This window comes from Emydura macquarii, unplaced genomic scaffold (assembly GCF_026122565.2).
Source record: "Emydura macquarii macquarii isolate MOO-44397 ecotype Brisbane River unplaced genomic scaffold, CSIRO-AGI_Emac_v2 contig_480, whole genome shotgun sequence".
Classification (NCBI taxonomy): Eukaryota; Metazoa; Chordata; order Testudines; family Chelidae; genus Emydura; species Emydura macquarii.
The window spans coordinates 5,860,093-5,887,222 of record NW_027130617.1 but is presented as its reverse complement, the minus strand read 5'-3'; the positions used below and the strand labels follow the sequence as shown (position 1 = coordinate 5,887,222).

At 39.4% G+C, this 27,130-nt stretch overlaps 2 protein-coding genes across 3 annotated transcripts in view; one reads left to right on the top strand and one right to left on the bottom strand.

The window, feature by feature from the left end:
* Position 1: 1 nt before the first annotated feature.
* Positions 2 to 16,041, bottom strand: EXTL2 (exostosin like glycosyltransferase 2). The gene is made up of 5 exons (XM_067538366.1): positions 14,638 to 16,041; positions 11,809 to 11,899; positions 6,149 to 6,576; positions 4,174 to 4,244; positions 2 to 3,478 (listed from the first exon to the last, which is right to left on the bottom strand). Exons 2-5 carry the CDS (start codon positions 11,811 to 11,813, stop codon positions 2,987 to 2,989), a joined length of 996 nt encoding a protein of 331 aa, XP_067394467.1. The 5' UTR covers positions 11,814 to 11,899; positions 14,638 to 16,041; the 3' UTR covers positions 2 to 2,986.
* Positions 15,952 to 27,130, top strand: part of SLC30A7 (solute carrier family 30 member 7) — a 45,171-nt gene continuing 33,992 nt past the window's right edge. For both annotated transcript variants that reach the window (XM_067538356.1, XM_067538357.1), the window contains exons 1-2: positions 15,952 to 16,464; positions 16,688 to 16,789. In XM_067538356.1, the coding sequence (XP_067394457.1) occupies positions 15,992 to 16,464; positions 16,688 to 16,789 (575 nt within the window). In that variant the 5' untranslated portion in view covers positions 15,952 to 15,991. The remainder of the gene's footprint in view (positions 16,465 to 16,687; positions 16,790 to 27,130) is intronic.

Genomic DNA, 27,130 nt, shown 5'->3' with positions numbered 1-27,130 from the left:
ATATGATAAACACTTATTTTATTAATGACAACAGATACAGAAAAGAAAAAAATAACACACTAAGATTTGACAGTAAATAGTTCATTGCACTTCTTAAAAGTGAGGTAAACACCATCTGTGAGTCTTGGCAGTTCTAGCTTATACTGCATGGAGTAGTAGTCACAGAAGTGCCAATAAGCAAATGATGCACAATGAGTTACTGCAGGGAGGTCTTTGGTAGAAAGACCATAGATATGTATATACTATTTATCACTGTTGTACAAATCATTAAAATCTAATTTGATCACTCTAACAAGAGCAGTAAGCAGAGTTTCAGTCTTCACATTAAAACATACTTTGCCACTTAAAATTGGACAAATGCTAAGGCTAAGAAGATTATACTGTACAGAAAACAAATCCTGTAATATAACTAATAAAGGAAGTATAAAATGCAGGGTCATAATCAGCCTAGCTGTAAAGAACTTCTGACATTACTTATTTCTGACATTACTAATCTGACATTATTTTGCTCAGCTAATCTATTACAAGAATAATAGAGTCATAAACCATATTTACCCTAAGAAAATGACTCATTCCTGACAATGGTTGTCTGCTACAGATCCCCTTGAACCAATACTTAGAACCATTTTTACTGCTAGTGTAGATGGGACTAACTCCTTTTCAGTTTTAAGACTTGGTTCCACCAAGGCCCAGTGATAAGTTTTAGCCTATCTACTCAAACATTTAAAATGTTTCTAATCCTAGTTCAGGAGTCCCAAGATGACAACTGCTGATGGTAACAGGTCAGCTTAGGTATGGGCAAAGAATTCAGAGATTGAAAAGACCCAACAAATCATCTAGTCCAGCCCCTGCCAGTGCAGATGTGTATCTACAGCATATTTCCTAATGTTGTTTCCATTAACTACATGACATTTTATTTTTATCATAGATGTTTTTGCCATTTGAAAATAAAGGTGAAGGAAACAAAAATAGAGTAATTCAATTCAAACAGTAAAACAAAATTAAAAAGTAGACCTGTACACTTACAAAATGTACCTTCTGGGTCAGATGCAAAACAGCTAGTTAGACATAAAATATATCTGTAATTACTATCAAGAATTGTACTTAAAACATTCTATTAAAAATATGAGTTGTTTTTCAGGTACATTTCTCCAACATAATGTATATCTGAAATACTGAAATAAGAGTAAGTAAGTTTTAAAAGCTGTAGTAAGTAGCAACTATGGCATGTCTCTTTTGGCTGCATACGCGGTAACATAAATTGCATTTCCTATGATGCATGCTTTACATGTTCATTATCTTTCCCAAGTTAGCAATTAGGAACTTTTCCTTTTCAGTTCATGAGCAGCATCCCAATAATGGTGGGCAAAGTAATGGCAGGAAAAAAGATGGTATCAGCGACATCATGCTCCATAAATCGGCAGTGGCCAGTGTTGTAGGTGAGGCTCCTAGAGATGTTTGATAGAGAGCCTGTGCTTTGTTCCATGACTTTCTTAGGCATATGCTTTGATAGGAACCTCAGGAACATTTCATGCTACAGAACAATAGTTAACATACAAGTTTTGAAGGGTTTTATAACCAAGTCTAAAATCCTGGCAAGCAGTGTAGCCATGAAAAGTTTTCACTAGGAATTGTTGAGAAAAATAGAACAGTTTCAAATATAACACAACTATGCTCTAGGCCCAAAGCTTGATTCTGTTATATTGCTTCTATGAAAAATACCCTTATTTTTTTAGTACATGGCACCACAGCAGTTTCTGTGAGGCTTTGCCTTTTGGGTATGTAGGGTGATCTGTTCACTATTAATAAGTTTGTTTAAAACCACCATCTGTTTGTCCAAAACTGACATCTGGTCATTAATTATCCTGTTTGTAAAGTTACCAAAGATCATTCTGTGAAACTATTGCTATTGTTGAAGTACACATTTTAAGATCACTGCTTAAAGTAACAACAGCAAATGTTCTAAAACAGAAGTATTCAGTATTAAATAAGTATGTTTTGTAATAATAGTGAATGTTTTAAATAAAAAAAAATGTTATTGTTTCTGAAGGACACTTGTGTCTTTCAGTTACAAGTTTTAAGTAAATGTTAAAAAATTAGGGTGTAAATAAATAATGTTTGTATGTGAAACCAAAGAGTGACGGAAAAAGGTGCCAGTCTCGGATGGTCAAGGGAGTGAAAATAACAACTTTTACGACTCAGATGGCCAAAAACTGCCTACCCTGATAACACCTCGAAGGACAAAAACAAAATAAACTATAAAAAATAACAACAATGGTAATGCTTGCAAAACAAGGGTGATTAATAATCCCACCAGGATCCAGATGCAGCATGATGAAGCAGAACCCATAGAGTGGCATAAGAGCTTACCCCTAGAAAAAGAAGATGAAAAGATGAGGACTTTGGGTTTGATTCTACAATCATCCTCCAGGAGCATCGGTATGCACCGACAGACCCAACCCCATCCCTCGTGCTTAGCCACCTGGCCAATGGACTGTGTATGTGTAGGCAATTGCTTTTTAAAATCTTTGTATTCACAATAAATGTGGTGTTCTGCCTTGTCCCCCTGAATAAGATCCTACTGTTTATTTTATAAGTATAACAATGCCAAAATATCATTTGACTGGGTAAATATATTATGAAGAAATAGAGGATAAGTTCTTCATATGTGTGCATCAGGTGATTGTACATTCTTGTGCACATGCTTTTGAAGATCTGGCCCTGTAATTTTGACAATAACAGCTTCTCAAGAATTAGGAGATGAAGATGATTTTATGATAAGTGAATATTACACATACAGTGTTCTTTAAGTTTGCCAATAATTTACACTGCAGACAGAAAGTACTGTGGGCAAAATTCAGATGCTATGTGTAAAGGAGGACAAGCTGCAGTAATGTATGCCTTCTTCTGGCCTCTCAGCATTTAACTTACACTAACATGAATTCACTGTTTGATGTGTAACTTATACCCCTTACATTGTACATTCTTACATTTTATTCTTGTGATTAGCATAATTAGGGAAACCAAACTGAGAAATCATAATGTTAGAATATTTTAAGGGCATGCTGTCATAAATATTAACCAATTTATTTAGACAGTAAGACCTTTGTAGCAAGTGCTCTGCTCGGTGCCACATTCCAGAATAGCCACTGTTAGTCTCTTTTTCTAAATTCCTTATGTCAACAGGCTTTACGAACACTCCTGAAGGCTTTCCGGTATGCTTTGCCACTAGAAAATTCATGGCAATATCATCACAGTTTTGAGTTTCATCTATTAAAGCATGAACAGTGTCAGGCTGCTTCTGAAAGAGTTCTAGGTATCCACTGAGGAAGAATGCTGCTCCTATCAGAACCATGGAATACTGGTCCCCATTTCCAAATCCAGGGGTCTGCAATTCAAAGCTGCCATAACTGTATATACCTGAAGGAGTGGAAACATGCTTTCTAGGAACAAATCCCACTATCTGATCTGGAAATTGCTGTAAGAAAATCAAAAGATAGAGCGGAGCTTTAATTTTGTTACAGTCAAATTGTGAATCAATATAGCAATACAAAAGTTCTTAATATAAGTATCTCTTATGAGGCTTTTCATAGAGGTGCAAATTAATTGCTATGAAAGATGTAGATAATATAAAATAATCAGCTGTATGGTACTCTGGCCTGCACCATATGGCGATTGCTGCAAGTTAATACAAAATGACCTACAAAAACTGATACGCTGTGCTTCACTCCCCATTATATAGTGCCAAGTAGCATCTGAACCAAATTAATTTGCATTTGTGTGTATGGGATCAAAAATAAGCCTACAGATAATCTCTACACAGTAAAGAGAAATATTACTATTGATTTCTGATGCACAGCCTCCAGATCAAATGAAACGTTCTCTGATGCATTTAACCAATTAGATTTTTTTGATATCTGTGACTTGGTAATTTCCTTTTTAAGCAGAGGAATGGTAAAAAAACATATAGTTTATACCAGCAGTCTGTAATTTTCTATAATTAAAATACTATTCTTCAGTGTCTCTTGCCTTTTAGAATTTATCTGATCATCTGTATGACAGATAGTAATGCATGTCCTAGAAACATCAACGATGAACTGAATTAATCTTTCCATTTAGTAAAACTAATATAAATTCCATTATAAATATATAGGATGCAAAATAAAACATTACCTGCCAAACAGAGAAGGCAAAAGCAAGATCATAGGCACTAACTAGTGTGTCGTCATCCATCATTAAAACAGCTAAAGAGGGGAAAAAGACATTTTAATTTTTTAATGTGGGCAAAAAAAATTTTTAAATCATTAAGTGATAAATATATGAGAATTTACGTGTGTTGTGCAAGGCATGACAAGTTAGCCAGGCAACATCTATAAACATTAAGATGAATTGCACAATATGAGTATGCACCGGATTGAAAAAGTATGCTCAGAATTTAAGGTTACAGTGAAAAGGATGTTTAACTGTGCAATTATAGCAGATGATTAATTGACCTGAAGCAAACATATTTTTAGGACATTATTGCTATTATCAATCACAGACAATCACTGTAGCATTAAAGGTTATGTAGCATAGCTGAACAGCTATGGAGTAGAAAATCTGGGTTGTTTTTTGGCAAGGGAATACCACAGACTTTTATTCACTGCAGGCCAGGTTGCAGTCCTAATAACTTTTTAATATTGTTTAAAGGACAACTGTAAAAATCAAGGAAAAAAATCAGATCCCATATTGTCCAGTATGATGGATTATATGATTTTCCACAGAATTATTATTTCTTAACATCATGGAAACACCAAGACATAACTATTTCCACACCACTTCTTTGGGAGATAGGCAAAATTAGCATATTACACAGGTAAAAATTTCCTCTTGTTAACTTTAGGATAAGGCCTATTGTTTCAGATCCTCAGTGACCTTGGGGACTTTTCACCTTGGGTGCAGTCACTTGCAGAGATTAACTGGATATATTTCACTTAATCAGTTTCCTGACATTACAGAGGCCTCAGGCATTTTCATGCACCTCAGTCCCTGTTTTTATCTCTCTGTGGCATGTAATGGCCTAGCCTCGTGTAATACTATGCTCGAATTTCAATTGTTGGCTTTGGTATGCGGATGCTGGGTGGATTTAATGGGTAGCCTGTGATATACAAGGGATCAGGCTAGATGATTTGGTAGTCCTTTCTGGTCTTAAACTCTGATTATATGAAAACCTAAAAACGTATCTCATATAGGGGAGCAAACAGGATGTGTGTAGATCAGATCCTTAGGGAGGAAACATAATGGTGTGCTGAGCCCTTTAAGACAATGATTATGGCTCAGTGCACCCTGATCAAGCAGCAAGGCATTCTGGGGGCTGTAGTGCTCAGAGGCTTCCTGGGAATTTTAGGTTGAATAGCAATACATGCTAGGATGGGGGTAGTGAAATAAAAGAGTTTCCTTTATACAACGAAAGAGACCAGGGAAGATATGGGATTTATGAATCTTTTTGTTTGCGGGAAACAGGCCTTGTTGCTGGGTCTCTCCTGCAAAGAGCTGAGGAAGAGGTCTGGATGAAAAGCAAAAGGGCAGGGAAAAATACTCTGGGGCAGTGATTTGGGCTAGAAAAATCAGATTGGGGTAAGGGGGAAATGGAGAGAGCAGACATTTTGGTGGGTTTCCACCAAAGGGCTGTAGAAAAGGGGAAAATGCTGTGACATCGGTAGAGGACTGCATGTGAAAGGAAGGAATTTCGGATTTGGCTAGAAGTCTAAGCTATCTACTCACCTTTGCCTGAAGAAGAAACTGAGATAGCAGCCACATTTCCACGAGGATAGGAAGCACTCCCCCACCCCTTTCCCTCCACCTAGTGGTGCTAATATAGCCTTTGGGTTGCTGTAACTTCAGGGAGATGGAAGAGCCCAACCTCCATGCTACAGAATCTCCATGTGTCCTGCTGCTTACACCTTCCCTGCCACTGTTTTCTGCTAAGTGGAATTGCTCAACAGCTGCTGGATTTAGGGGTTTCTGAACCCACTTGGTTTGTGAGATTTTTCCCATAATGATAAAAAAAGTAGTTGTTTTCAGTGATAGATAAAATGATAAGTGTCTGAAAAATGGAAATAATAGTGTTAGCAACAATGCTACCTATAAATGTGATGCAATTCATTACCTTTTGTTTCCAATTCAGGGAAGATCTGGAGTCTGTTCCTCATGCGATTCACAGTCTGCACTTTGAAGACAACAGGGACAGGATGGGGTCCCAGGGAATTCCACATTTCCTCTGGTATCTTTTCCCCAACATTGTTCCATACAACAATCACTTTGTGTAGATGGGGAATGGCTTGGTAATGATTTAAAAGCTTCAGCAACAAGTCAGTTCTATTGTATGTCTGCATAACGAGAGTAAATGAATCCAAGGTAGATTGGCTGTGGGATTTTGGTTCTCTTCGCAAATTGGGTATTTTGTCGTCTTTAATGTTAGGAAGCAAAGCCATTAAAGCACCTGCCACAAGGAGTAAGACAAGGATCACCACAGAAGAGAAGCAAACTGGTCGGATTCCCATAGCTCTTCCTGGTAGTTTACAGATGTGATGAAATCTTTATTAACAAAAATTGAAATGGGAAGAGAAAATTCATCAGTCTTCTACCTACATGTTTGTCAGCTCAATGTAAATTTAACATAGGCCTTATTTAGCTCATACTCAAGCAAAATTCCCATTAAAGTCAATTGGAATTTTGCTCAAGTAAATGAATAAGTAAATAAATTTGTTTGGGGTCTCTAGGTGCTCCTGTGATACAAATAATAATTATTCTGTCTATCAAAAAAACAAAACAAAACCCTTATCAAATAGTCTGAGATGCTCCTTAAATCTTTATTTGTATGATCATTGTGTGAAACATGAGATAATATTCTAGTACCTTTTCTAAAACTATGCAGAAATATACACTTGTCTTGTAAGTACACCAGGAGTTAATCCACAAGTGCTGTTACTTAAGAGATCACCCACAGAAAAATAACAGATGATTGAACAAGGATCAAAAGGGGTGTTTTTTCAGAGAAGTGTGATGCACAACGATGGGCGCAGCCTAAATGAAACATGTAAGGGGCCGGTACTAGGGAGAGGCAGTATAGATGACCACCTGAGGCGGCAGACTGGTGTGTGTTAGTAAAAACTAAGATGTGTCATGAATCCCATACAAAGTATACCTTGACGCTCATTAGTGTTAACTCTACTAGGTGGCGCTTGTGCCAAGGATAGAGAGAGTAGAATCAAGGAGCATCTGCCTCTCCTTCTTCCCACTTGAACAGTCCAATTCCTCCTCCTGCCCATTGCCCGTTCCCACCACCTCCTCCTTCTTGTATCACTAAACATTTCTATTAAGGTAGCACCTAGAGGCCCACTAGGTTGGGGCCCATTTTTCTAGGGCTATACAAATATATAGTAAATTACAGTCTTGACCCAAAGAGCTTACATATACACAATTATTTGGGTCAAAGTCAATTTTAATGCTTATGAAAAGTGCTGGATTAACAGCTCCAGAGTCCTTTGTTTATTAATGCAACAGGTACAGCATAGTCATAGGCAAGCTTCATTAAATTGTCCCAAATTGACTGAAAGGACTCAATGGTAGGGATGAAAGGATAGGATTGTCTTTATGCCTCTTCAAGACTTGACTTTTCTGCAGAGACCTCAATGCTCATTTCTGTCTAGTCGCGTCTCCTCCTCCACTGCACTGCTCCCTGACTCTTCTTATTAAACCATGAAAAAGTGGATAGTTTTTGTAGGAGGAGGATGGCAGGGAAAATCCATCATTAGAGATTCTGTCATCTAGGACAAGAGGCAGCAAGAGGTTTGGTGTATTATTATTTTTATTATCGTGACGCCTAAGAGCCCTAATCATGGACCAGAACCCTGTTGTGCTAGGCGCTGTACAAACATAGAACAAAAAGACAGTCCCTGCCCCAAAGACCTTACAATCTAAGTATAAGATAAGAGACAACCGATACAGACAGACAGGGAGTACAAGGAAACTGAGACAGTACTAGTCAGCATTAGAGGCAGTGGTTTCAGCATGCCAGTCTAACATAGTCAAGTTACTTGTAGGCATCACAACAAAAGAGAGCTTTAAGGAGTGATCTGAAGGAGAACAATGAAGTGCTTTTGTGGATGTTTATAAGGAGTCCCCCCCAAGCATGAGGGTCACCATGGGAGAAAGCATAAAGGTGCTTGTTTGAAAATGTAACAAGTGGGCAATGGAGGCTTGCATCATGGGCTGATCGGAGACAGGGGCTGACCTCTCAATACTGGCAAGATAGGTCATGAAAATAAAAACAAGTAACTTATATTTAATGCAACAGAAAAGAGAGGGAGCCTAAGGAGGGGTGCAAAGAGAGACATGACATGGTCCAAGTGATGGGCTTGGAAAACAATCTCTGTAGCAGCATTCTGAATTGATATGAGCAGGCGAGATTGCATTTGGCAAGGCCAGAGAAAAGGAAGTTGCAATAATCAGTATGTGAGATAATGAGAGCATAGATGAAAGTTTTAACTGTGTAGATGGCTAGGAAAGGCTATATCTTAGAGATTGTATTCAGAAAGAATCTGCAAGATTAGACAGAGCCTGGATGTGCAGACCTAGACAGAGGTCCGAGTTGAAGATGACGCTCAGGTTATGGGTCTTAGTGAAGGCAGGATTGTGGTGTTGTCCACAGTGAAAGAGAAAGGAGGTAGCATAAAAGGTTTTTTGGGGGAAGAGTGAGAGCTTTGTTTTAGCCATGTTGAGTTTGAGCTGCTGTCTTGGCATCCACAGAGATGTCAGACAGAGTCTGAGATTTTAGTTTGGACAGAAGGAGACAGGTCTGGAGCAGAGGTAGATCTGTAATTCATCAGCAGAGAGATGGTAGTTGAATTTGTGTTTGCTGGTGTGGAATCAAAGAATTAATCATAGAATTGATTATAGAATGCCTGGCATGAAATTGATTATAGAGGGCCTGGCCTGAAACTGGGTAGCCTGAACTGTGATGGAAGCCCTCAGGTTAAATCACTGACAGGATGCCCCAAACTGAGACTGAGATAAAGATGCTAAAATCCCACAGGATGTCTCAGGACCACCATTTAAATGCAAACTCCTTTTGTGATGTCTGTAAACCGACATCTCCTATTCTTATAAGTATCAGTACGTGCCCCCTTGTCTTCTTGGCCCCATAGGAAGTTACTCCATACAAATTAGCATTTTAACATGTATTGTGTAGCCACCCATCTTTGGGTGATAGCCAGGTACCTGATAACCACACTGTATAATCAAGTGACTCTTTGGTCTTTCCTGTGAAAACATCTGGCGTACTCTATTGTACATATAATTGTCTTTCCTGTTAAGTATAAACTGTTAATCAAATTCCACTATACGATCAACATGTAAACGAACCTAAGCAACCCCTATATAAGTCTTTTGTATCTGGTAGCCAGGTGAAGTACATTTGCCCAGCATCCAGACACGCTGCTTGACTTCCCTATAGCCACCTGGGTTTTCCCTATGGCTACAGTATTCCCCATATCTATGGTTATGTGATTGTGTGTGTGTCAGAATTAAAGCTGCCCCCGATCCAACTCTAAAATGTAGCAGTGTGACTTTATTTTTCCTCGACACTGGTGAGATTACACAGACATAAAGCTTAGAGGGAGATGAGAAGGGGGACCAAGGACCTGTGCAAACCCCCACAGCAAGCTGGAGGGGGAAGATGAGGATCCTCTGAAGTACACACTAATGGAGCAGTTAGAGAGGTAGAAGGAGCAATTAGAGAGATAGGAGGAGAACCAGGAAAGGATACAGTCACAGAAGCCAAGGGAGGACAAGATTTCAAGAGCAACAGCATGTGTTGAAAGCAGCTGACTGGTCAAGGAAGATGAGGATGAAGTACTAGTTCTGAGACAAAGTCATTAGAGACTTCAGTGAGAGTGGTTTCAGTTGAGTGCAAGGGGTGGAAGTGCGACTGGAGAGGGTCGAAGATTGTACTGAAGAGGAATTCCAAGTAGCTATTGTACTACATCCAGTGAGTTTAGAGATAAAACGAAGAAGGGAGATGGGGCAACAGCTGGAGGGGCAAGTGGTGTCAACTGTCAGTTTGGGGTTTTTTTAAGATGGGAAAGACTACACCACATTTGCATTGTGAAGGGAAAGAGTCAGAGGCAGTGACAGGGTTCATTTCCTCTCTGTACTATTCTGATTATTTGAGGTGCAGAACCTCTCTTTCCTGTGGCAGGAATTGGGCTGGAGTCAGCAAGGACACAACTATAATGCTGAGCAGTGAATTCCAATACCATGAACAGACTGAGCACATTCTTGTGCACATCTACAAGGAGGCAGTCAAAGCCTGGATAGGGGTCACATCATCATTGGGTATGTGAACCAGCCTGTGACATGATAAAAGTGCTCAAAGGCAGAGTGTGGGGTGAGTGAATCAATACACTTGGACAAAGCACAAGAAAATGTGACAAGGAATGAGCCTAAATAGTAAGGGAGATGGCTGAGATGCTGATATGCCTCTTTTTCATCTCTATATTCTATGATTCAGTGCCGTATTAGTGGTTATTTGTTTTAATATATAATTCAATTTGTTAAAAAAACAACCCTATATCTCAATGTTTTTCCATTTATTTTATGCTACCACAGAAAGGCAACCATACAGTTTAGTCACACAATCGATTTGTCACCATTTAGTGGTCCTGGTTTGCCACAATAACTGGAGAGTCTTGTCTGAAAACTTACATCCAGCATACAGGACATTGTATGTGGGACATTAAATAATAGATACTTAATACAATTAGCCAATGTGCTCAGTCTGGTTGCTGGAACATACGGTACATTTCAACTCTCATTTTTAAGTGGTTTTAAAATAATATATTTTTCCCTAAGAATTATTCATATGCCAATTACTTGGCTATTGTTTACTGAATGTGCCTTTATTAGTGTTGTCTTTGTACTTTTTATTTTCTTATCATTGAATGGTTTTTAATAGCATGCACTGAGAGACAAAAATATTATTTTAAAATAACCTTTTATATTAACTTTTTATTCAAATGTGATTTGTACAGAAGAGGAGAAAACCCCAAATATCTTGGGTATTAAAACTATATTAGTATGTATCTGGATCAACCCTAACTTAGGAGCATCTAATATGTAAAATGACTTTGCTGATAGAACTTTCATCATTTTCATCATTGAGTTCATCAAGTTTCATCACTGAGATTTATGGCTGTGGCTATAAAATCTTGGCAAAATCATCTGTACTCTTACTTAGAATATAACTGATTTGATTAAATGACATCCTGATCCATTGGAAACATCACCACCCCTTCCTTAACAGTCTCTTACTTGCTTCTTTCTCATAGGGCAGGCATGAGGGAGCATTCTTTGTTGATGGGTATTTTAGGTAAATTTTAAAAATTGTTGTGTGCTTTTGCTCTACCTCTTTTACTCTCGAGAAAGATATGAATGAGATGCAACATTCTAAGCTCGCTACTGATCAATAAAGATTATTAAGAAACAACTAGTGGGCTATATCATGCCAGGAGTGGCTTTTTGTTTTGTTTTAGCAGAACCCCCCCATTGGTTTCAGTGGAGAGTTCTGCTTAAAAATTGGTGGCACATGATGATCTTCATGTTTAAAATCCTAGAGAAACTATTTAAAGTTTTCAGGGATGTTACTTTCCTCTGAATACAATATGTGCAACTATTTAATTAATTACACAATACATAGACCAGTTTAGAAAATGCTAGCATAAAACAATTTAATAAAGTCATTACTTGTAGTTTAAAAAATGTACTTACCCCATTGTTGCCACGTTGAATTGGATTTATTTTGGTTTGTTTTATAGGATGGTGCTGATTAGGTGAAATCAATTCTGTGTGATCTATGGATCTGTTGGAAGTGAAAGGAATTATGTAACTTTTGATCATGCATTTTTGCCCACAGACCACCCAAGACTCTGTCACAAACATATAGATATGTGTATATGGCAAGTGTTCATCTTGACAACTGATGAATGTACACATTCTTGGCAATTGTCCATTTTTTTCTGTTGTCCAGCTGAACAGTTTTCATTGGCTTTCATGACCACCACAAAAATGCATTGCTAAACCAGTATGTTAGAAAGAAAAGTTTTTACCTCAAGCATATTTTACTGCTTATTGCTTATCTGTATTACAGTAACACTTACAGGCTCCAAGCAGCACCAGGCTGCCATTGTGCTAGGTAGTGTACCCACCCTGCCTTGACAAGCTTACAATATAAATATACAAGATAGATAAAGTGTAGAAAGAGAAATAGAGGCACAGAAAGATGAAGTGACCTGTCCAAATCATAAATCAGCGTGGTGACACAGAGCTATGAACAGAACTCAGGGATCCTCGATCTCAGTCCACTGTGCCCTATCCACTAGCCCACATTAGATTACATTGTAGGCTACCCTAATCACAGTTGGTCCAGGTGATAGTCTCCCTTTTTTCCAGTGTATAGCCTTCATGTTCTCCTGCCATGTTTATCGGTTGATTTAGAAGCTTAAGGTGAAGCATGTATAGTGATCTGTTGGTTTTAAGATTTTTCCCATCTCATCTGAAGGCAGGTTAGGAGAGGATGGCAATAAAAGTTCAGGGGCAACAGGGTAGGTGGAATGAGTGAAAGTGGAGGGGCAGGGAGGAAGGATGGTCTTGTAGTTAAGGCACTAGATTGCAGCCCAGGAGATCCAGGTTCAGTTCATAGTTCTGTCACAGACTTCCCATATGACACTGGACAGGTCACTTGTGTCAGTGAAGGAACTAGGGGTCTCCTTGCCTGCTGGTCATTGCAGGATTGGGGCCTTAATCTCTCTGTCCCACGGCATCCTCATTTTATAGAAATGGAAATACTTCCTCTCTTGGTCTTCTCTATTTAAATTATAAATTCTTCAGGGCATAGTTATCTATACTTTATGTGTACCGTGCCTAGTACAATAGGGTCACAACCTTTGTTGGGGCCTCTAGCTGGTACTCTAACAAATAATGATAAGGGTGAGTATTTTATGGGGTATCTGTGAACTGCAGAGGTGGAGTTTTCTATGCCTGCTAATCGGAGTAGAGCATTTCATACATTTTGGATGGAAGAGAATCATAGACGCGTAGGACTGGAAGGGACCTCAGTAAATCATCTGCTCCAGTCCCCTGTACTCAAGGCAGGGCTACGTAATAACTAGACCATTCCTGCCAGGTGTTTGTCTAACCTGTTCTTAAAAACCTCGAATGACAGAGATTCCACAACCTCCCTAGGCAATTTGAGCTTAACTACATTGACAAAGTTTTTCCTAATGTCCAACCTAAACCTCGCTTTGTGCAATTTAAGCCCATTGCTTCTTGTCCTATCCTTAGAGGTTAACAAGAACAATTTTTCACTATCCTTCTTGTAACAACCTTTTATGTACTTGAAAACTGTTATGTCCCCGTCTTCTTTTCTCCAGGCTAAGGAAATTAGTGAGAGGTTTTTTTTGTTAAATCTGTTTGTGTGAGGAAACAGGTTTATGTTTGAACAACATGGAAACTTAGAAGAGGAAGAGGTAGCACCATGTTGTTGAATCTATGCTTCCATTTCAACAAAATAACTTATTTTAGGTTATATAAACTTTATTGATAGAAATGCAGATTGGAAAGTCTGTATATTTATAATACAGTGTAGTGATCTGAGCATGTGACAGGCAGTCATGACCTCCTGAGTTTAGGTTCTGGTTCTGATTCTGTGTGGCCTTGGAAGTGTCACTTATACCATTTTCAAAAGTGACCACAGATTTTGGTTGCCTCAATTTGTGGGTGTCATTGAGACACGATTGTGCCTAACTTTTTTAGAAGTGCAACTCCAAATGAAATCAATAGGAGCTGAAGCTGCTCAGAATTTATCAGTCTCAAGATGGTCTCCCATAAATTGACACAGCTGCAATCAATGTGCATTTTAAAAAATGTGGGCCTTAAATTGTATCTCAGTTTCCCCATTTTCTAAACAGGCACAGTGATACTTGCCAGCATTGTTGTGAAGAGTAACTAGTTAATATTTTTCAAGCATACTGAAAATGCAAACGTAAGTGCTATGTGTTATTTTAAAACACCTGTACATTTGTGTTTATTTAATCACATACAATGGGCTGTAAATGATAAATAAAGAAAACATTCTATTCTAATTCAATTTATAATATCTATTTAAGATATTAAATTAGAATCAGTATGATGGTGCTTTCATGTATGAATATGCTGAAAAATGCAGTATAGTAGGATATAAAATTCCACTGCAACTGTATTGGGCTTCTTCCAACATTCAGTCTCAAAATATCCTTTGTAAAGAATATTTACCTCCTTTGAACAAAAATAAAAATACTGAGAAAGTCAAGATATGCTATTTTAACCCTCCTTTTAAGAAACAATGTCTTCTTCTAAGAAAGAATCTGAAACTGCTGTCTCTCTACCTAGACAGTATTTCTCTACCCATTCTAATAATCAGCATTCATTTTATGAACAGTTCATTTTAAAAAATAACCACACAAGCAAAATAAAATGCAAACGACAGACACTTCACACCATGTACATTATTGCCCAAATATAAAATATCTTCCATATTATTGCATTTTATTGTATCCTTACCTAGAATGCAGGAGACCATGAGCCAGACAGTTTATTTCTCTAAGTCTTGATTAACGTGAGCAAGAATGGAGATTTTTTAACCAAGCGCAATAAGTGCACATTTTTTGTAAACTCAGTCAGCTTGCATAGGTTGTATAGTCATTTCAACAACACTGATGGAAAAACATTCCCCATCCTAACGTGAAAGATTCGGCGGAAGAGCTGGGGGAACACAAGCGCGTACTACCCCTTCCCTTTCCATTGCATAGTACTTCCTGTTGGATGAAAACTCTCTTCCCAGCAGCCTCGAATTTGTAGTTTCATGCTTTATCCCTTCCCTATCATAAAACAGTTTGTGTCAATCCCACTCTCAAGCAAACCGATTCTTAGAAAATCAGATTTGATTTCGGCATGCATTTGTTTTCAATGTCACACAATGGTACCCGTTTATTTTAAGGGGAGAGAGAGTTCACCTAGAAATAGATCTGAGAATGTATAAAACTAAATTTCCCTAATTTGCCTTACAGTCTTTACTATTAAATCTCTTCCTGATTCCAGTTCAAGTACAAATATTTCTCTATCGGTTGAGGGTCACACAGGAAAGCAAGATATTATAATTATATGAAGCTCATTTCGATAGAAAATGAAAGGGAAAATGTACAGCGATCTTAACTTTTCACTTCTTCTTTGTTGCAAATACTATTTTACCCTGTAGAATATTATCGTACCCTGAAGATTTTGCAGCCACCTTCGGTAGGTTTTATTTAGTAACAACATAATCTTTCAAGTGTTAGGATGTGGCTGCCCCTGGGAATGCTGTAGTCCCCTGTAATCCAAACCATGGAATAGCTAAATAAACTGCTGTATAGAACGCGTCCCTCTAGACAGGTGCGTGCGTTGGCGAATGGAGGGGATACCAGCCCTCTCGCCTATCAAAAGTGGTGATCTGCAAGCAGATCATTATTGAGTTCACCGAGCTACGCTTGCAAGCTGCGGTGTCTAAAGGATCGGGTCCAGCAGCAACGCCACGCAGTAAAAAAGCGATCATTTTGACTTGGAAAGGAACTCCTCAAGGGTGTAGCACAGCGGATTCGGGACGCAGAGAAAGGGAGCTGTAGGTAGAGGGGCAGCAGCCTGGCCGACTCACGGAAAAGTCATTTTTGAACAGCGGGGAAAGGGCGCGGCAGGGCGGAGAAGGGAAGCGGAGCTGGGGTAGGGAGCGGCACGCAGGTGGAACGATCACAGGCATTTCTCCACTGCAGGCCTCGCCCCCCGGCTCACAGAGCTGCGGCTGAGCCCGAGCGCACCTCGCAGAGGCTAGCGCGGCAGCCCACAGGCCGCCCAACCAGCAACCAGCCTCCCCCGCCGCCCCACAATGAATGGGGACAACAAGGCCCGGCCGGCTACGCATCAGCCGAGCTCGCGCTCATCCCTTAACCGCCGCTTCCGGATAGAGTCTGGAATCAACCCACAGCGTCTCCCCACACGCCTTAAATTCCAACCCCGCTCTGGCCCCCCCCCCCAAACCCGGCATTGGGCTCCTGGCTCCGCCCACCGCGGATGGGCTCATCCGTCCCCGTGGCGTCTGCGCAGGCGCAGAGCAGGTGCTGCTGGCCAGCACCGGAAGTGTCGGAGGCGGATCCATTCCCGGGGGGGCCGGGGAGGTGATGCCGCGTTAGCCGCGCCGCTCCCAGCCTGCCCCGGGCCGCTTCTCCGTCCGTCCTTTCCGGGTTCGCCTGCGCCCGGCGCCGGGGTTTTGGGGGATAAGATGCTGCCTTTATCCATCAAGGACGATGAGTACAAGCCGCCCAAGTTCAACCTGCTCAGCAAGGTCTCGGGCTGGTTCAGGTGAGCGGCGGGGGCCGGGCCAGGATGGGTCGCCCCGGAGCTGGGGAGGCGGCTCTGGGCCTGGGAGCAGGGGGCTCGGGCGTGGTGTCCTAGGGACCCCGCCGACACCAGCGGAGGGAAGGGGCTGCTCCGCGATCAGGGGCTGCGCGCTGCTCCCGCTGTCAGCGGCCGGCCATGCCCCGGGCCGCCGTTGCAGCGAGTGACCGCTGTGCCGTGTCTCTAGGTCCATCCTGGCGGACAAGACCTCGCGGAACCTCTTCTTCTTCCTCTGCCTCAACCTCTCCTTCGCCTTCGTGGAGCTGCTCTACGGCATCTGGAGTAACAGGTACCGGCGCCGAGCGGCGCCTCCCGCCGCAGCTAGTGTTGTGCCACGTCTGCTGAGCCGCTGGGGCCGCCCGGCCTGTGGGCACCGGGAGGGCGGGGGTCTGTGAAGCTGGGGGAGGCTGGGCCGGGAGGGCGGCCGGGGGAGTCAGGGCCACGCTTGTTTCTCCGGCCCCGGGAGGGCAGTGACCTGGCGCTGTGTCTCAGGCTGGTAACCAGGCTTGAGAGAGGCTATTGAATTATTGAAGAAAACCAGCGCTGTGGGAGGAACCCTCCCTCCCCCTCTTCCGGCACCTTGTTCGTCTCGGCACTTGTCGACACCTGGGAGTTAACTCAGAATCAGGAAGGGTGTGAATTTAAAGCTGTCTGACTCCATGCTTAGACGGACCCCAGAAATGGGGTATAAAAATTATGCGGCCAGTGCTGGTCTCTTGGGTCACGTCTTGCAGGTGTTACCCTGCATATTGGTGAAGAACACTTCAGACACCACCCTCTCCTCTGTGTGGCTGCTGGATTCGTGGCAGGGGAGTAGTCGTGGTTCTGGGGTGCACTGCATGATTTGGGTATAGCCACAGTTCCCCTCCCCTTCTCCCCCCACTTGTCACATGGATCCTTTATTTTGGAAGGTGGAAGTGTTGAGAAACTGACAGGTGAGAGGCAGAAGCAACACTGCATAGAGTGCCCTTATCTTTGTATCCGTAGCTGGAGCTGAAACATCCTGGAATAGATAAATAACACGTACCACTAATTAGTAGACTTAGAAAGCTAGACAAGACACAGACAGGACAAAAACTTAAGAAGCGAAATGAAAGACTTTAATAGTAAAAATTGAAATTAAAAAAGCAAAGTGACTTTGGTGCTGGCTTAAGGTGCTCACTTGATACCAATGTAGATAGAAATACCCTAGTCCCTGTAAAAGGTAGAGTACAAACAATGGCAGATTTCTTTGCACCACCGTTGTGCCTCTCTGACAGAGGGACTGTCTGTCTTTAAGATGAGAGATTTCAGTCTCTGTATTCATTCAGTCTTTGGATTTTACAGAGACTGACTACAAAGGTGTCACTAATGCCAATAGTGGATCCCTGCTTGCTGAACTCCGATTATGGTTTGACATCATGGTAGAAAAGCCATCAGATTAACAGCTTTCTGTTGTGGGCGTTACTTGAAGCAGTAACCTAGAAGTGAAAAACTCTTTCTTGCTACCCTCCTATGATTGTTTTTAAAAGTCTCACTGAAACATTATGGTAAAATCCTTTGCTTTCATCAAAAGGGTTGCTGCTTCAACATTGTTTGGAACAACACAGAATGGCAGTTTATCCTTTAGATCTGCTTGACTTTGATTTGGTATCTTTTTGAAAATTATTTTTGAGACTATTCTGGTATGGAGGAAGGGTTGATGTTAGAGATTCCTAAAACTGATATTTTGAAGCATGTGTATTAGGGCAAGGTGATCAAAGGATTTCAAATCTGACACTTAAAATTGTTGCATTAGGTGTGTCAGTTTATTCTGCTCACATCTCTGTCCTAATGGGAGAAACTAACATCAAAGTCTCAGGTGTTGGAAATGTTCACTAGATGGGGCCAAAGAGGTTTTCATTCCCAGTATTTTTGTTTCCACATAGTCAAAATATACTGGATCCATACGTTTATCTAAATTGTGTTTGATCTTTGTGAGTAAGGATATATCCAAGTGCTGTGTGTGGTGTAAAAATGAATCAGGATCAGGGAATTTCTGTTTCCAGGTGATAAAGGGTTTGAGAACTCTGTTATTGATGTAGGGTAGGCAGTATGGGACTGATTACCATAGCCCAGAATTTTCCTTTCCAGTATAAATCCACAAAGGAACATTAACACTTATATTTTACATTTCTTACTGCCTGTCATTGATATCAACAGAAGGTTTAGACTTGCATTAAAGTAATTGTGTCATTATGCTTATAGTGGAGATTAGAATTTTCATTTCAATCATTCTTTTCAAATGTAAGTTTCATATGCAGTCTTTCATAAAGTTAGATTCAGATACATTTGTTGTTGTTATTACATAGTTCTAATGCAGTTTCCATAAACCTCTATTGCACTTCTGAATGTATGTCGAGGAAAAATTGTGGAATAACTTGTGTGTGTTAGAAAGGGAAGGAAATCTGTTTGTGTGTAACAAGTTTTGTGCAGCTATTTCTTGTACAAAATTGCTTTGTGTATTGAATCAGAGTAAGCTTGTCAAATCAAAAAGGCTGGCAGTATAGCTCAGTGATTCTCAACCTTTTTTCATTTGCGGACCCCTTAGAAAATTCCAAATGGGGGTTAGGAACCCTTTGGAAAGCTTAGACATAGTATGCGGACCCCAGTTGAGAACCATTGGTATAGCTGAAAACTATCCCAATATATGAAATATCTTTAAGAAGTTTGTTCTCTGCTACTATTTATTGCTGCCCCTAGAGTTGTCCCCTATTATGAGTATTAGAGTATCCCAGTCTGCTGCAAAATATTCCTATTAGAAACTGATCTTAAGTGTTATGGGGTGAGTGTGAAGTGATGTGAATTTTTAATGGTATATTTGGGGAATTGTCACCACTGCAGTCCTCTTCAATATAATGTCCTAGTAGGCTCAAGACAAGGTCTCATCTGTACTGATACCTTATCGTATGTAAAGTTTCCTTTTAAAAAAAAATAAATAAAAAAATTAAAAGATCTGTAAACACAAGAAAGGACCACAGTTGTATTTGAACTGTTTATCATTGTAGAATTAAATGGGGGGGGAAAAGGGGTTGGCATCTATTTGAGGCTTTTCTATAGCAGCTATTATAGTATACTATCGAAAACCATGACTGCACTACTGGCACTATAGTGGCACAGCTACGGCACTGTACTTATGCTGTTGTAGCACTGTAGTATAGATGCTTCCTACAGTGATGGGAGCGGTTTTCCATTGCTGAAGGTAATGTACCTCCTTGAGCGGCAGTAGGTAGGTTGCTGGAAGAGTCTATTGACATAGCTGCATCTACACTGGGAGTTAGGTGAGCATAGCGACAGTGCTCCGGGATGTGAATTTTTCACGCCACTGAGCACCATAACTATGCTGACCTAACTTTTAAGTGTAGACCAGGTCTGAGTGTATATTTTAATCAGATATGTGATTGCATTGTATGTTTTTATTCTGCAATCCCTTGCTATTTTCGTGAGGAACATATTTTATCCTATTTTGTCCTATTTAGGAAGCTGCTTTTGTATCAGTACAATTGATGGCCAAAGATGTTCACCTACTTTCTTAGGGCTTGTGTACACAGGGAATTATTCTGGAATAACTATTTCTAAATTTGAACCCTACCTTAATCTGAATTATTTTTCCTGCATAGAAAACCCTTATTTGAGTGTAAAGTCCCTGATAATTGGAGGCTGCATGAAGCAGATGTACCTATGTCATAACAAATATTGCCTCACAATTCCAGGACATAGCACTCCAGCTTCATTTGATATGCTAATTTTTTCCCAGCAACTAGGAGGAAGGTAGAAGCCTTTGTTTTCCTTCCCATTCTAGACAGCTTTGAACAGTCCTCCTTAGATGCCTATTTATAGAAAAAATGTTCAATTCAGATATAAAAAGTTTTAGAAATAACTGTTTTTGAAGGACTAACTTTTGAAGTAGGAAGACTTTTCAGTAAAGTAACCCTAACACCCTTCCTGTGATCTTCTGCCTAACAAAGGTAGTTGGACTTGTGTGCAGTAAGCCATATGCCTATATTGCAATGGCTTTTCCAGCTTTTAATGGGGAAAGAGGGATGAAAACTGATAATTGGTGGGAACCAATAAGATCTTTTGGATCTGTAAATCCTAATTCCCAGAACACTTGTGACTGATTTATAAATTCGTATGATTTATATTTCAGGGAGTACAAAATGACCTATCAGAACAACATTTGAAAATTTTGTACTTGTGTATCATTTTAATCACTGGTAACTAATTTTCAAATGCGTAAACCATTCACTCCTAATGATTATAACCTATTTTGTTTTGAATTTTAAATTACAGACCCTAGTGTTTTGGGGATTATTTTTAACCTGGATCTCTTTTATATTTTGTTTGGTAAATATTAACCACATGATTAAGTCATAAAGTAGTTAATAATGTGATTCATTTAAATTTGGATAGCATGTTTTTCCTCTTATATATTTAACAATATTTGTGAATTTAATGTTGATGAAAGATGCTGAAGTGACGGGCTTGTAATAGGAACAATTTAAACAGCAATAATTCAAGTTTGCTCATACCGGCATTGAAATGTGAGAATAGTCTGTTCCTTGACTTCCTTTACTGAAACTGCCAACAGGCGTGCTAATTGGAGAGGTGCTCTTCTGTGATCTGGACATCTGTCTACTGGTAACTGAGACTGTCAAACCCATTTCATGTAGACCTTCAAAGAGCCAGAGACAGAAACAGCCTTTATTCACTTCTGTTTTTGGTTGAGTTTGAACTAGTAACCAGTGGTAAAAGGCTTTGTATTTCATTACTAATCTTGTAAAATTTACTTCCTTCTTCCTTTAGTAATGTTGCTACTACATTTAAATTTTCTTGATTTTTGTCACAGTTCTTTCTGTATTTATTTTGCAGAAATACTCACTTGCCTTTAAAAAACAAAAAAGGCAGAAAGCAAAATGTTAATGCAACATCGCAGTTTCATTTATGTATGCATAAAAATCAAATTCCAAATCATGGATCTCAAGACAACTTGGCTCTTGCAAACATGGAATGTCTTTATTACTTTATATGCATGTGCAGTGTTACATCCATAACTTGGAATTCCCAGATTTTGGGATGTGTGAGATCTTAACATGAATAGTACACTAACATTTCATATTCTTTTTTTAATATATTTCATTAACTCATAAGTTCTGTTATTTAGATAGTGGACATCTCACAAACAAGTTGAGATCTTCAATCAAGATGAAGTTGTTTGATTTGTTACATTAACTAAACTTCAATTTACTAAGGGCATATCTACAGTACAATCTTAGGTCAACTTATGTTAGCCACGGCAGTAATTACTGCAGTGGTTGATGTCCACTCCTTCTGTTGGTAGTGTGTGTCCTCACCAGAAGTGCTTCCACCGACTGAAGAGGGGTAGTATGGGGTGCTGAGAGCCAGGGCTCTCAGCTCTGTGCAGCTCCATGCCCAGAGCCCAGCTGCCCCCTGTACTTCCCGTCTTCCCACTGTCAACTGGGAGTAGGGAGGAAGCTGCCCAGGACTTCTTGCCTCTGGTGGGGAGATCTGCACCCGGAGTCTGGTTGGCTGATGTGCTCCAAGGGGGTTTGGGGAGTTGGGACCCTGGGAGGCAGCAGGGCTTTGATTCTGACATTTTTCAATTTCTAGCACTAATGCAGCAATAATTAAATGCACAGAACATTGTGTATGAATGAATTGTAATATGGAACAATAGAAATAATGCGTCAGTTTCTAAACCGCTAGTCACATGCATGGTTATTGTGATAATTTTTATAGCTCCAAATTCAAATTACATTTCACAATCCAAATAAATATGCCTATGCCTATTTATATTTTAAATGTCTGTTTTTATCTCGTAGAATGAAAGTTACCTTTTAGAAGAGAATTCTGGCAAAGAATTTTACTTAGAGTAACAAGTATTTCAGAGATGCATATTTTCCCAGTATTGGTCTGAAGTGTGAAAAGGCAATATAAAGAACATGAACACTTTTGTTTTACTGATTGTGAAAATAAGCACTTGGTTTCTGCTTATCTTTTTTGTTCAGGGTCCATTTTTTTAAATAAAGGGAGGAAAATTTAGTTCACATACTGTAACAAATGGCAGAATTAAGTGAAATACTAATGGATAAAGGTAATAAAAGTGCTGGAAAACAAATTTTGAATACTAGCATCTCCGTTTTGGATGTGTAAAATATCTTGTTGTGTCTGATATCTATACTGTCATTGCTCTGGATCACTTACCTTGCCTTTCTTCACATACATTACCCAGTTTTGTGAAGATGTTTCTAAATAAAATATCTTAATGCTTTACCTGCTAGCTTACGTTCCCTAGAAAAACAAGAAATCTTGATGCAGCTAACAGATGTGTGAGGCGTTAAGACTGGGAAATACCTTCCCTCTCAGATGTTTTCTTTTGTATGGCCACAACTATTTAGAGCAGTCATAGGATAATGGATGTAAATAGTAGTAACTATAAAACTTTGTCTGCCAGTGAGTTTGAGAACAATATTATTACTTCTGCTTCTCTTTTGCAAATGGGTCTTGATCATCACCCAAAAAAAACCAACAAAAAACTGTTGTTGTGCACAGAGGTACTTGCTAAATTCAGGGTGTTCTGGTAAAGATTCTACTTGGCAGTGGTCACTGCAGGTATAACAGCATCAGATAAAGTTATTGTTCAGTTTAGCTATTCTGATATCACCTATTGCTGGTTACATTACAGTTGATGGCTGATGGGAAAAGCTAAATAGATGTAAGAATTAGCAGCAAACAAAAAAATACTATGCTTACATAAGACAGACAAATTCAAACATTTGCTGTGGGATTTGGGATTATGATTCCAAAAGCATGATATAACTTGTGGTATGTCACAGAATTTAAAGAGTGCTTCTTTAGTGACTAGCTGTGGAAAAAGGATTGTTTTTTTTTTTTTCTTGTTTAGGCCAAAAATTATTGCTGTTTTTATACACCATGAACTAAAATTACTGTGCTTTCATGGAAGAATTAGTGGCACCATGCTGCTTGCAATGACTATGTACAGATACAGCCTCCTAGCCTTTTGGAATATATGCCTTGATAGCGTCATTCTTTTAAAAAAAAATCTTTGCAATGACTACAAAAGCTTCCTTATTATATTTAGCTTCTAAATATAGTAGACTGTATCTAAATATATTTGGATAAGTTGAATTTGGGACTTTAGGAGAGACATTGGCTATGCAAAATGCTAACCCAGAATGCTGTCCTTTGGGGGAAAAAAATGTTTTTCAGATTTGCAACTTCTCACACTTCAGAATCTTTTTGCTACTATGCCAGCCAGCTGGATATGATAGATATTTTTTCCAAATACAAATACAATAATTTGATAGCAATACTTGTCTGTTTATAAAATGCTCCCAAGTGCTTCTTTGCTCACAAAATAAGCTTCATTTTTTTCCGAAAGACAAGTTTATTACCTTTAGAAATGCTTATGGAGTGCTATCAATGTAGCAGTGTTGTCAAAACACATTTAAGGAAGTCTCTTGACAAACTAGAAATATTCAGTATGTACTGTAAAGCACAAAGGATTCTTTCTCCAAGAATCAGGCAGAACAGACAATACTGAAGAGGTTTATTCACGATACCGGAAGACTGATAAATCAGCTTCAACTTCATGGTGTTACAGTGGTCAATCATATACGCTTTCTTATCGATTACATAGTACGTTTTAAATTTTTTTATATGTTCACTTACAAATACAGACATTGTCCCATCCAGAAAGAACAACAGTGATAATGGTTGTTACATACATGCAGAGACACTTTAATCACTCTACTTACATCAAGGATCCTAGGACTACACTCGGGGCAGGCATAGGGTGGAGGAAGAAGGTGGGGGAGTCTTTACAGATAGCTGGCAGGTGAGACAGAAATTCTAAAAGCAAATGTGCTGTTCTCATTGGATTTAGAATCACTAAGTGGACATCTGGCTTCCTGAGCCATCAGATGCTTACACTAGCCATTGTCCTTGAGGCTCAGGTATGCTCGTTAGCCATTTAAATGAGTTTCGACCTACAACTTGTTAGCTGAAAACAACCTCAAGCCTTACAGTACCCTATAATCAAAAGCAATATTTTAAAGTCAGTTCGGTAAGGAGGAACTGTGAAATACTGGTTTTTCAGTACATTGTATTGGATTTTTTTAAAAAATAAGGAACTAATTACTTTGTTTCACAATAGGAAACAAAACTTTCATAAGTAGATTTCATGTACTCTTCACTTGAATGGCCACTCAGATGTAAAACAGATAATATAGCAACATAAGCGCTACTGCAGTTAATTATATCTATGATATATGGCTGGGATTTTCAAAGAAGCCTAAATGAGTTAGGTGTCCAACTCTCACTGAAATACAAAGTGGATGGAGTACCTACTTCACTTAGGATCTTTTGAAAATTCCAGTGTTCACGTATATATCTAGCAAAATACTATATTCTCTAGAATCTGAAATAATTTATTTGAAACAGTTAAGTTTTTGCATAGGTAACCTGCTAAAGGGAAAAATGGGGCATGTGCCATTTTTTTGTAAAGTAAAGAAGGTCTGAAAGATCTTTTTATAAAATTCTGCTTGTTTGCCTTTTTTACATTAGGAATTCAGGTCCTGTCTATGCTTAAAGACTAACTGGAGGACCACACAAAAGCCAAAATAAAATTGGGCAATTTCAGGAGAAGTCTTTTAAGTAAGACTACTTAAAACTCTGTTTTTATTTTTTAGCTAACACCTATGTAACCTTAATTATTAATCTTTAATAGAAGATTTCTCTGCTCAAATATTAAACTCCCTTTCCCCTTAAATTAGTGCTAGATATTTCTAGGAACTCCAAGAGGTTTTGCAGCAGAATCAGAGAATAGATTTTAGATTCTTGATAGGTAAAAAGACCAAACCAAATTTATAATAAATCTGGCCGTTATACATCATAAATCAACAAAAGTACACAAGTCCATTTAAAAACATTTTTCTGACCCTTAAATATTTTGTAACTTCATGTGGAGGAAGTTTTGTGTGATTCTTTGAAATGGCCTCTGTCACCTAAGCTTAGGTCCAAATCCTCAGTCCTGTGAAATGGTGCTAATGTGACTCGCATCATTCACTGCTTTTATGAAAGCATCAACACTGGAAGATGCATCAGACGTGTGAAAGAGCACAAATAACTCTTTCTCAAAGAACCACATAAGTAACCTTTCTGTTATCTGTTATTTGGCCTTAAAAAAAAAAAAGATGTTTGCTTAATTATGTATGTGTTGTATGCACAGGAATTGCCTTGCAGTAAAACTTGCTTTTATTCTAAATGTAGTTGTTACAAATGAGTGTAACCCAACATTTGAATGGAATCCATTGCTTTCACCGCATGGCGTTATTAAGAAGAAAGTGCTGTTTCGTTTCACCCTAGTCCAGCTGCTGCCATGAAAGATTAATCATGATTTGAAGCAGATGCCAATATTGGTTTAATTCTCCAAGGGAGACTAAAAATACAAATATTGAGTTAAAAATACAATATTCCTTCCTACAAGAGCTGCAAGTCTTTCCAGCTTGCTGCATCACACTGTTGCTTGTTCCAGGACAGCGTTTGGCAGCATGGTGTACATTAGGCACAATTTACTGCTCAGGAACTCAGGACCAAGCAAAGATTTAAAAGAGGTTGCAAGATCTTTTAGTTGTCATTTGAGACTCCTCTCTTCCCCATCCCTGAAAACAACTTTTCTGAAGTGTTAGATTTTATAAAATGTCTTTTAACATGAACTTTCCCTCCCTTTTCTACTGTTGTGCCTATTCACTGCTATGTTAGCACTTCTGAGTTAATTGAGACGGTGTATTGTCACAGTTCAGTAATGCACAATGGCTTCAGATGTTAGTATGCACTGTAGAGGGGCATTAGAATGCCATTTTCCAGCGCACACCTTACACGCAATCCTGATAATGCATAGGACACAGTGTGCACATTTAAAAATATAAATTGCTTGAAATGATTGTGTGCTGTTTGCATGTATTGGGAGCAATATCACAAATTTGGTTGAAGCTTAAAAGTAAATTTCTACTCCGAAAAATGTCTACATACACAAGTGTCAACTTACTCAATGCATCTGCTCTCTGGCATTGGTTAGCTGTCCAATATGTAGAACTGCTAACATGTTCCCAGTGGCGTAGGCTGAGGCGTAGGCAGCAGGGCCAGTGGTGTCTCTGGGCTGGAGTTAAAGACAAGAGTTTGAGACTAGTTACCAGGAGTTACCGACTCAGGAAAACAAGTAGCAAGGTCAAGCCAGCACAGAATCTAAGTCAGGAGTAAGATGGGGGGAGAAAAGACCAGGTCTGTGAGCAGTGGCAAACCAGAGTCTGCGCTGTTGGTCAGACGGTTCCATTGAGCAGCTTCTTGGCTTAAATAGTTGGTGTGCACCAATCAAATGACTGCTGGATTCCGTGCATGTTTGGGTGGTACTTCCTGTGGTGCCTAACTCTCCAGTAATAAATGGGCGCTGTTTTGCCTGATACCCCAGGACCCTGCAATCATGAATTGTAGACATGTGGATCCTTATAGGATGAATTAAGAAATGGATGACGAAAAGAAAAGGATTTTTTAATTTAAATTAAATACAGGC

What these genes read in the sequence shown, in the direction of transcription:
- EXTL2 (XM_067538366.1), bottom strand. An exon ending in CCCTGAATTGGAAACAAAAG is followed by an intron (nt 4,245 to 6,148) that starts GTAATGAATTGC and finishes TCCCCTCTTTAG; the next exon opens with CTGTTTTAATGATGGATGAC. An exon ending in TTGCCTTCTCTGTTTGGCAG is followed by an intron (nt 3,479 to 4,173) that starts GTAATGTTTTAT and finishes ATTTTCTTACAG; the next exon opens with CAATTTCCAGATCAGATAGT.